The sequence below is a fragment of the Vespa velutina genome, chromosome 1 (assembly GCF_912470025.1).
Source record: "Vespa velutina chromosome 1, iVesVel2.1, whole genome shotgun sequence".
NCBI classification, from domain to species: domain Eukaryota; kingdom Metazoa; phylum Arthropoda; class Insecta; order Hymenoptera; family Vespidae; genus Vespa; species Vespa velutina.
The window spans coordinates 7,972,022-7,984,076 of record NC_062188.1 but is presented as its reverse complement, the minus strand read 5'-3'; the positions used below and the strand labels follow the sequence as shown (position 1 = coordinate 7,984,076).

At 37.4% G+C, this 12,055-nt stretch overlaps 1 protein-coding gene and 1 long non-coding RNA gene across 2 annotated transcripts in view; one reads left to right on the top strand and one right to left on the bottom strand.

The window, feature by feature from the left end:
- The window catches only part of LOC124955155, a 58,699-nt gene that overhangs the window by 6,381 nt on the left and 40,263 nt on the right, over positions 1-12,055 (bottom strand). The window lies entirely within an intron of this gene.
- The window catches only part of LOC124955125 (titin-like), a 41,916-nt gene that overhangs the window by 13,484 nt on the left and 16,377 nt on the right, over positions 1-12,055 (top strand). The window contains exon 2 of the mRNA XM_047509071.1: positions 8,468-8,574. Within this exon, the coding sequence (XP_047365027.1) occupies positions 8,468-8,574 (107 nt within the window). The remainder of the gene's footprint in view (positions 1-8,467; positions 8,575-12,055) is intronic.

The following is a 12,055-nucleotide window of genomic DNA, read 5'->3' as shown; positions in this document are numbered from 1 at the left end:
AGTTTCTCAACGATTAATCGAATAGAACAACAAAAACGATCGCCAGGTAGATATATGCAAGAATCCGAAAATGTTGGGAACCCAATGCTCCAGACGGTTCGGAAAGAGATCGGATCAGATAGATTTGGGTTTGAAAGTATTTCGCGACTCGAGGATGTCGGGATTCTCAAGAATTTCGAAAATACATACAACTACTTTTAGATTAACTTTATTGAATTAAAAATAATATTTATATATTATTTCATATCGAAATACGTAAAGAAAATTTATTTCATAAAAAAAGTTTGATATTATTATTGAAAACTATATATTAATAAAAGGAATATTGTTGAATACGCATTCTAAACTAATTTCGATATGTAATTCGGGTTCTCGAGCGTCGAAATATAATACTTTCAGAAACCTGATCGGATACGAAAAAAATTCTTGACCCGATCCGACTCGTAATTTTCGGATTCTTGCACACATCTATTGCCAGGACGAATTACTTTTCGTTCGAAGTGCAACGATCGACGAATGACGTGTTCGAGTGATTTCATCGACATTCCGAATTCTAGCGTAACATAGAGAAAGAAAACAGAAAATACAAACATTAACATAAAACGAAGATTCAGGTTCTCGTGAAAGAAGGATCCGATCAGCTCTCTAATCTTTCGTGGCCCTTGATCAAGCGTATGTCCGCAAAAGAAAGAAAAGGAAAACAAAAGAGAAGAGGGTCATCTCCTAAAGAGAAGATGCGGATACAAGCTTCGCAAAAGAAAAAAAAAAAAAAAATTCTAATCAAGGACCTCTCGAACTTCATCGAAATTCTTCGAGAGCGGCTCCACTCTCCTTAAACCGTCGACCCTTCCGAGAAGCGTATCGATTCGTTCGAACATCCCGTCGACCATTATCGAGCGTGATGGCAGTGGCCGCGTCCTAAATTATGCACTTCGCAGACAAGATTCAGTTCGAGGATGCTGCCCACTGTGAGACGGGCCACATATAATTGATGGCCTTTAATAGGCTGAAGATTACAGCGTACCGTATTTTAATAATCATCATCGAACGAAGGCTCTTCCTGTTATTATGCGCGATATACGCTGCGAATGGCAACGATCGATTCTGGAACGCGCCCGAAGTTTCCGATTATAGGTGAGAGTGCTTTAACATATCGAGAACGCCCTGCTATCATCTACCGTACAATAAAAAAAAGATCGCGATAGTAACGCGTTTCCCTGTACAGCTTAACAGTCGATCTTTCATTGAGGAAATCTTTTTATTTCAATAATTATTATTCCAAGCACTTCTACCGTGCAAAATATTATATTTCCCTTCTTTCTGAACGAAAATCGAAACGAACGATCTCATGTTTCCTCTCAGAGAACTCGAATATTTCATTGCAAAGAAAGAAAATCGAAACAGCGAGCTCCGGTGAAGTAGTCGGTGCATTCCTTAAGGCGAACACCAAGCCTGTAGTGTTTACACGAGCCTGGTAGTTCTCTCGACGGAAACTTTAAACCAGAAAGTTTACCCTCCCTTTGGGACGGTAACGTAAAGAGGATAGAAAGAAGAAAGAAGAGTTAGATGATGAAGAGAAGAACGCGGGCAAGCAAGAGTAAAGCCATCGTAGAAAAGAGCAGCACAGACAAAAAAGAATTCCTCTTTTATTATCCGATTCTGAACTTTCTTGAATCTACACGAATGAAACAATGTCTTGATGACAAAAGATATAAGAAAGAAAGGAGAGAAAGAGAGAGAGAGAGAGAGAGAGAGAGAGAGAGAGAATGTAGAAAACCAAACAAGATATCTTTCTCTTTCGTAAGATAGAATGGACCGGAAGGGATTACGAAAGAACAAAATTGTTAAGAACTCCACTGCATTCTTTATACTTGAAAAGAATACACGAATAAATTCAAAAGAGAAAGAAAGAAAAAGAAGGTAAAGAGAGAGAAGGAGAAAACGGAAGGCAAGATTACACATTTATTACCCTTTTCCTGATACATACAGGAGATATATGCGGTTAGGTAGGGTGAATACGAAGAATGCAAGTGACTTAGGGTCAGGTTATATGCTCGATAATAATATCGGGTTAATTGTATGATAGAGAAAAGAAGCATACTCCATGAAGTGAACATTCACTGTGAGCTCATGATTAGAATAGAATTATGACGATCCTTACACCCTATCATGATTGTGACTTCGAAATTTTCAATGCATGCTTGTCTATAAAAGCGGATGTAAAGTTATTGAGAAAGAAAGAGAAAAAGATGAATAGATAAATTAGGAAAGTGACGAAAATAGTTACATACATAAATAGATCACTAAAAACGTATTAAAAAAAAAAAAGACAGAGATGGGGTAAGATGAGAAGAAGAAGAAAAAGAAGGAAAAAAGAAGATGTATATCTCACGAAGCTACACACAGAAAAAATACGATGAGATCTTTCGACTAGATATTACGATATATCAGGAGAATCGCCGCACGTCGCGGTAATACGCGTTATTACATGTTGCCGAACGATCGAGCTATCCGATCGAAGTATCGATCGACAGCAAGCGAGTGGACGTTTCAATCGGGGAGAGAACAAGAGGCAAGTGTTACTACACGGTTCAGCTGGCACGGAAATTCTTTTCTTTCTCACTTCAATGTGAAATGATCACGTGCTTCCTCAAACGCCAACCCGGAATAAAGGAAGAAACGGTGATTAATGAGATCGATGGGAGAATAATGAAGGAAAAGGCAAGTTCTCGATCGCTTATCAGCGAGATCGATAACTATCGTGTAGCGGCTCGAATCGCGTTCCGAAGATTGATTTCAAGCGAGACAACGAACCTGTTGACGGCATCAAGACTCTTGGTCTTGGTGAATCTCGAAAGGATTTCTATTTTCTTTTTTCTTTCTTCCTTTCTTTCTTTCTTTCTTTCTTTCTTTCTTTCTTCTTTGGCACAGTCAAGAAAGAAATAGGAAGAAGCGAATCTAGGGGAATACGAGGAGTCGGTCGGTTTATCCTCGAACCCACGTAATTCTAGCTCAGGTAGGTCTATAAATAGAGAGCATGTACGTGTTGCCGACCTGTTGCTCGAGCACTCTCGTGTGAACGTCGAGGCCCTGAGTAATCGAAGCCCATTGTTCCGAGTACCTCTTGCGCACCGTTGGCACTGCCTCCGATGCCACCTCACGTTCTATCGTTCGTGCCCAAAAGCACTCGCCGCTCGAAGAGGTCATTAAACGTAATAAATACTCGATACTTTCTTAACCCTCTTTATAATCGACCAAAACAGCTTCGAACACAGTTTTGGTCTCATCGTCAGCAGACTTTACTCCAATAATTTCTACCTTATCGAGAGAGAGAGAGAGAGAGAGAGAGAGAGAGAGGGAAAAAGAAAGAGAGAGAGAAAGAGAAAGAAGATATTTACTACTTCCTCTTTTTCCTCCTATTCTATCTTCCACAGATTCATTGAGAATCCCTCGTAAATTTGTAAAATCTGCTCGAGTGACGTGAAAATTTTAGGTAAGCAACTCGATAACAACAAATTGATTATTTACTTTTAAGAATGTCGATTGGATATTCTTTAAAAGTAATTCCATAAAAAATACGCACTAATAAGAGTAAACATTTCACAGGCGTAATTACAAGAAACAAGAGACTTTTTTCGAATCGCGATCACTACTTGACAATTTCGTAACTAACTTGTCTTTCTATCAACTTATCCCACAACTTGCAATAGGACCAGTCTGGAAATATGTTCATAATCCGGCACGCGGAAGTCAGAGTCTTTAAAGGTGACAGAACAAGAGCTTCCCTCTACCGAGGGCTAAATACTTCATGTATTTGAGAAGAGAAGAATATGTGCATACTTTGTGTGTCCTCACGTCTATGTGCGTGCATGCGTGAGAGAGAAAAAAAAGAAAGAGAGAGAGAGTAAGGAAGCAGAAATAGAAACAGCAGCACCCGCTAATTGTCATAATTAACCGTGGAAGAGTTCCCAGGTTCAGGCGCTTGGGAGAAATATCGGTGGTTGATCTCTTCGGTTAGTCATAGCAGCCTCACGGAACTTTATCCGTTTACTCTTCATAATTTGCATAACTTCATTTAACCGCCTCCACAACTCCGCCTCCGCATTGATCTCGTGATCTCTGACCCTGTTACATCCTGGCATAATCTGAAACTCGCGCTAACTTCGGCTCGACCTTTCTCAGCTTGCATTTCAACTCGATTCACCTCGTCTTGTTCAGAGTCATCGGACGATCAGATACAAGTAGTAGCCCATTTTATAATGCTCGACAATAACGAGATCGCGATACTCCTACAATTTCTCCACCGTACAGACGCTTCTTGATTTTATGATAACAATCCTGTGGAATGTTTATTATTTCATTTTTCAATATTTTCATTTAGATTGGCATCTAAAACAACGGAATAGGAAATAGAAATAGAAAAATATAAAGTTAACTAATTTAAAAATGTAGTAATGCAATTCAAATCATTATCTAAATTAAAATTAATAGAAAAAATATTAATAAAGTAGGATCAAATAAAAGTTACGTGATACATAGAGTACGAATCTAAAATGCAGACTGAGATATAATTGAAAGAAAACAAACAAAAAGAGAGAAAGAGAGAAAAAGAGAGGGAGAGAGAGAGAGAGAGAGAGAGAGAGAGAGTGAAAGAAAAGAAAAGAAAAAACAAAGCACGTTTCAAGGGTCGCATCGAAAGTGTCAGCGACGCACTTGGAAGAAGTATCCTTTGTTATCCCTAGAAAGATGAAGTACTCGAGATCTCCCCGCACGGAGTGCTGTCAATTATCGAGTTTTAGTCGTCGAAACGCACGTAGCCCGCACGAGAGGAGAAGATGAAGCAGCGAGTAGCAGAGCACTGCTATTGGAGTCACCTGTTACGAAAGACGAACAGGCCCGTTATTCATTCTCGACAACGCTCGGAAACCTCTTCGAAGTCGCATCTTGTCGGAAATAACCGTTTTCTATTGCGTCACGATGCCACTAGAGATCCCTTTCGGGATTCCATCTCGAGCTCTGACATACGGACTCTCTTCAACGACCATCAATCGTTTCTCCAACGTTTAGGATACTTCTTCCGACGATTCTTATATGATTAAAAAAAAACCGGAGAAAAAAAGAGAAAGAAACAGAAAGTTCCTCACGATTGCTATAGGTAATCGGAAATTTTCTGGCTATAGTATATCTCTTAATAACTGTACGATCTTACCGATAAAACGGATCTAAAAGGAGTTGTATATGATCTCTGTATATGCGATACATCGGACGTTAATTACTCTCAAACGTGTCTCTTCAATGTGCATATATAAAATAATTTATAGTACACAATTTATTCCATCTTTCTATATATGTACTAATTTTTGTACATTACCCTGATTACTCTGATATATTTATACGAGATATGATATAATTATGTATAATCGATGAAATGTCTAGCGTATTCAGTAATTACATTCGTTAATCTATTTCATATCTTATTATTAGAATCAATCTCGATTGATTTTCGCTATTTTAAGATTTCTAAGTACATATATTGAATTTCGTGTTTTATCCGCAATATCGTGACAAAACTGCCCTCACGGTCTTCTTTAACCGAAAGATGCGACGTCAAGTCTCTTAAGTTCCCAGGTGAAGGGTAATCATATTCCGCATTCCACGATAATGGCGAACGAATGCAGCCTCCGGGCTCTAACGGAATATACTTGAGAGCAGGCAGCAGCCTGGTTCTGTCGAAGCCGTGGGTGCTCCATAGACAACTCGTCTTTTAGTATCGGCCTTTCGGAAAGAAATTTTTATGTCACTGTAATTATCACTGTGCCAGCTGTCACGGAGGAAGGAAAGGAAGAGAAACAAAATTATTGTGTTTAACCTTTGAACCAGGCACGTACCAGCTGTTATCGATTGACAAATTATCGGTACGATGATAGTGAAAAGAGAGAGAAAGAAAGAAAATAGTAGACATCTAACGGTTTCGATCAGTATGGTGAACATTGCTCGTTCGACAGAAACAGACATGTATTCATCGAATGAACCTAGTAAAAGCTTACAGCATATAGAAAGATAAAGTCTATTATTCTCTAGATAGCAAAGAGAAAAGAATTACCATTCTGCCTTGTAAAGCAATTCCGTGCTCCCAGCTCTTATACGGACACGGTGGCTTGCGTATCGAGAGCGCAAGTGAAATTAGTCTTGGTTCAGCGATTACAGACTACGACCTGGTCCTGCGAGCAAGATCGAAAGTAATGCAACGAATCAGAATGAATCGAAAAAGAACAAGAAGAAAGAAGAGAAAGAGAAAGAAATAGAAAAGGAGAAAGAGAGGAAAAAAACGGAGTGTGGGCGCGACATATGGTCGCATCTATTCCATTCATGCGACTCTCCTGCGTCTTTTCTTTTTATTACCATTGATACAACAATACGTGTAGCATACTACGAAAATGATCTGCCGCGTTTTACAGATTCGAGAGACGACGAATCCTGTTTGACTTCTCGTATAATCTCTGTATCTCTCTCATTTTTTTTTTCTTCTCATTTCCGCTAAACAATATCGAATGCATATTCTTTAGAAATGAGAAATCTTAAGAGTTAATAGATTGTCTAAGGAAAACGTGAAATATTATTTTCGATACATTGGTTAATCATTACATTGGTAATGCAATAGTCAAAAATTATAAACATTCTAAAGATTGAAAAAATAAAATCAGAAATTTATTTATCGTAAATTAAAATTCTTGAAATTCTTGTTCTTAATTTTTCAACAAGATTATATATGTACAATATACGATATGATATGAAATGACTAAAATTATACGTAAGAATCATATCAAAGAAGAATATTAATAAAAGTTAATCCATCGTCAATACTAGTTAAAAAATTAAAAAAAAACTAAACGTGATCCTTTCTTGGATTATTCGAATACGAAGTAATCGTGCGAACGCGCATCCTCAATGTGTACTGAAGTACCCATTCACCGAATTCCGCTGTTCAATGGGCTCTACAGTGAATACGCAATGACATAAGGCCGCGATTAGCTTTCAGCACGGTCTACGGAATTTATCACACAGAGCTGTTTGAGTTGTATAAAAAAAACGGTAAGGCGCGCGCGTTATAGGAAACGCAACGATTTAGAATTATCTGGAAGAATAATTTTTATTATGTTAATATACTTTTGCATATTTATCAGTTTTTGAAGAAAAAATAAAAGATAAACGTAATTTTATTGCGGCACGCGAGTAAGAAAAGCGTCAATATGGCATCGTTAATAAGCTTGCACAAGTACATAGAAATCATTTAGAATACTTAGATGTCTTGTGTCGCGTTTTCTTATGTTACAATGAAGTGTCGGCTGAGAAAAAGGAAGAAGTTACAAACTGAGAAAAGAAATCGTTGCGCAGACGAGTAACAACCCACGTAATTTTATTACTTTATATTGAGTACGTTGTCGTGGTTGGAACGCGTCGAATTCGCGAAAGTTCCCTCGCCATTTCTTACTAACCGTTCTCTTTTTCATGATTATCGTCGTCTAATCGTTCGGTGAACTTAAACGATTTTACAATGATTCAGCGTCCTTATGTACGTACCTACGTATTAGTACAGGAATTTCGTTATTTTTCTTCTACTTCGAAGAACTTCGATCAGTAGACATAAAAGTTCTAGCACTACCATTGAAATACATTCATTTTTGACGGATACCTATGCCAATACAAAAGAATTATTTTAAAATGATCAAAAGCGTACACCCAGAGAAGCAGTTATTCCCACGCAGTTACACCTCCTGAAATCACAGTAGTCGAGTAGCACGCACGAACATATCTACACGAACGAATGCAAACGCATTTAATTGCATCGCATCGTTTATGGACGCTTTAAACGTCGACAGCACTCGTTACGGATTTTCACACCTTCGTCGACACGCGTACTACGTACCTCGAAGCATTTCCGAGATTCATTCGCATACAACTCATAGCTCGCTCGCGAGAACTACTCAGTCAAAGTGCGAAAGTATGCGATTGGCTCGCTCCCAAGCGTCTACTATTGCACGTTCAGCTGTCAAAGAAAACCAGCTTGACAGTTCCAGTAGAACGAAACGTGACTGAACGAGTCTCTTAGCCGTCTTACAAATGAATATTTCCGAGATTGCTTTATTACTATTAAAACGTCCGAAATTGATTGTCTTTTATAGAATTTTGTAGAACTTCTTTTATAGAGAACTTTTATAGAATTACTTAAGCTTCGATGAATGCCAGCTAAAACTTGATAGTTTTAACAAATATACAAGTTTCGTGTGATCACTCTAACTTCTAAATGTTCTACATTTTATCTACTTTTTTAATCATCGCAGTCTACTTTCGAATTCTACAAAATTACAATATACTTTTTCATCGAATTTACAAGACTAAAGAAAATTTATTTTTTTATTTGGATAACACACAAAATCTAATAAACGTTTTTCCTCGTTTGTTACAGAGGACGGAAGATAAGTGTCGACATGTCGGCGTTGAGCACCAGCTCCTATAAACCTGGAATAATTCTTTGCTTGGTGATCTTTTTGGTCCCACAATCCACGCATTCTGGTAAGTTTTCGTTTTAGAAAAAGAAATCGATCTCATTTTAAATAAGTAAAAATACCTCCTCTTTCAATCATTCTCTGCTTTTCTCTATCAATTACTTTCTCTTTCTCTCTCTCTCTCTCTCTCTCTCTCTCTCTCTCTCTCTCTCTCTCTCTCTCTCTCTCTCTCTCTCTCTCTCTCTCTCTCTCTCTCTCTCTATCAATTACTTTCTCTTAAATTTTCTCTTTCTCTCTCTCTCTCTCTCTCTCTATCTCTATCTCTCTTTCAGTCTATCACCATTTACTTCGGCATTTCTTAATCGAAACAAGCGAGCAGTAAATTTTCTCTTTCCCCTTGAGATTCAAATAATTTTTACGATTATAGACTTATTTAAAAATCACATGAAACGTGGAAACTTTTCCAATGTCTAAATGAACATCAATTAATACAAGCAATTTCTACACGTTTGGCACGAGTCAACGTTGGTGTACGCATTCATGCATGCGCAGATACGTATACACGCGCGCAGCTTATACAAGGCCAAGATCCGAAGCTAACAGGCCGTCGAACCTCTCAGCGCTTGCTTCTCTTCGACCATAGACAGCTTACCTCATAGCGCTCACCTCTGACTTTGACCAAGTCGCTGGTCAAGATGCTTTCTCATATACCCAACGAACTATCTAATGGTTCTCAGTTCTTCTCCAAGATATGATTACTCTCTTTATCATAGTTGAATTTCTATGCATTTCTTTTTCCATTTACTTCGTCTTGGCGACTCGAACATTTATCGATCTATCAACATGCCTGAACAATAATGATTTTCTCTTGAGATATCCAATATCGAAACTTGTGCCTTTTCACGAACACTTAAAGCTTAAATTAGAAACACTTCCCTACGTTATCGTGAAAAGAGCAAAAAAAGAGTTAGCTATCCTATTTCGTAATAATTCTAGGAAGAACACAGAATTATACGAAGGAAGAGAACACTGTGACTTGCAAAAACATTGAATCGACAATGAGTACTGATCGAGAATGCGTTGTTCTTGCTTCTCGCTTCTCCTCCTCAATCGGCTGTGCAAAAATGAAGAAGCGAGTAAACGAAAGGAAGTGAGAAGAGATCTTTTCAGCGAAACCGATTCTTTTTATCTTTCAAAGTGAGATTACTAGGTGATCTTGTCTGTTGGCTATCCGTCGCGCTTTCTGCTCGAATACGCATCAAGACTTCTCTCCTATGTACCTACTTACCTATCTATGATTTACGTTGGTACGCATAAGTTGGATTTTCTCGAGCGAAACGAAACGAAAAATGCTCGCACAATCCCTAACTCCACGTGATAAGAAAGAAAAATCTATTTAGGAATATTCTCGCGACAGAGGCTTCGTGTCCGAAGATAATAAAAAAAAAAAAAGACAAATAGGAAGATATACAGTAGACAGCTATATAGCGGTTTCTACACTCGCGTCTGCATCCGTGCGATGCAACGAGAATTCTGGTTAAACCTGTAGCCTTCGAAGAGCTGCCTTTCAAGCCTCTGGTGGAAATGTCACTGACCGCGCGTACCTCACCACGTTGCCCACATACAGTCCATGTCCCGACGCACCTGATGCTCAAGCCATCCCATATATTTATGTATCCCATATTCCAATGGAGCTGGAGCTTGTCATTATCAAAACATATACGTTAAAATCCGAGATCTTGCTCGACTCCAATGTCATTTCGATCCTTGAATTACATAATATTTTAAGAAAAATAATAAACTTGGTTTTGTTAAAAGATAACGTAACAACACCGTAAGTACCTCTAAAATACATACCTATTATATACATATATATATATATATATATATATATATATATATATATATATATATATATATATATATATAACTTGCAAATACGAATTTTAGAATTAATTATTATAAAAGAAGATCGTAAAAAAAATAGATTATTTACACAAAAATGATCTTTATCATTATTATTTCGAGTATGTTTTTTAATTGTAAAAGGATCAAAATAAAATATATACAAATGTAAAATAAAATTATTACATCGGTCTCATTACTTTTTGAGTAATATTTAATAAATATAGAGGAAACTTCCTCTCGTGGATCATAAGAATTTTCGAAAAAACGAGAAAGCATAGAAAGAACCTATTGTAAGTCGATTCCAAAGCAAGTTCCTTCGTTTTCTATGTATTCATCTTCTCCTATTCTTTTCTCCTGTCCTTTTCGCTATTTATCATACTAAGATGGTGAGGTCAGCCGCGGTCATCCAACGAAACAAAGTATAATAAAATGCGTGGATACAACATCAACGTAATGCTGATTAAATAATCGTATCAATAGTGTTATCAAAAAATAATTCAAACAGGATTTCATCGAAACGCGCTCTGTTCTTTCAGTCGATTTAACTGCAAATATAAGCGTGTGAACTTGACCGAAGATATTGAATAAAGCCACATTCTTACGATATAGATATATTACGTGCTTTCCATCGAAGAGAATATAAATATATTTACATACTATTAGCGCTATTCCGTTTTCATTTATAGAATAAAAAATGCCAATGAACTCGATCCGTTAGTCTCGCTAAGGTAATCTATGATTATTCTGAGTCGGAAACAATTTAGTATTATACTCAGAACCGGTTAATCGACCTTACTTGATCGTATATTTTCGATATAAGTTAGTATTTCTCTGAGAATAACCAAAGATAATCTTTTAAATTTGGCTAATCATACGTCGATCGATTCGTTATTAACATAAAGTATTGATCTTGTATCTTTTCTCCTCGATCCGAAGTATACTGAGAGAAACCGCAACCTTGAAAACGATGTTGAGTGCAGAATTTCGTATACACGATACGCCAAGAATTACAGCCAGGTGTTTATCCAAGCGTGTGTGGTTGATGGTAATGAACCTTCGCGAGGCAAGGCCGCCGAGAATGATTTCATAATGCGCGCAATGAGTTCCTTCGTTTCTCTCCCTCTTTCTTTCTCTTTTTCTTTCTCTCTTTCTTTCAATCCGTATCTTGTACCCACACTCGTAATATATAATAACAGTATTGTGCACCCGTACGTGTCTTTCAACGTAAAAGGGAGAGAGATAAAGTCAAAAAGAGAGAAAAAGAAAGAAGTGAGAGATACGCAAGATGTGCGACAAGGATAAATAATAACGGAAATGGAGAAGGAAAGAATTTGAAGAATTGGAGAGGGAAAGAGAACGTGGCGATACATTAACTTACATAATATCTTCTTGCAATACCCCGTGATGTATAGAATCTTCCGTGCTCGATTAGCATCGAAGTAAGTAAGCAGAGAGCCCATTAATCACCCGTGAAATTTCCTTTTCACGATGAAAATTTGTTATCCTCTTAAATACTACCTCGTAAATCCTTTCGATTCGCTTTATTAAAGTAAAAATTGGTGATCTTATTCAGATCTCGTAGAATCAAGTTTCGATGTTAAACAAACCATTATATAATCCGTTTGGATTATACATTAATA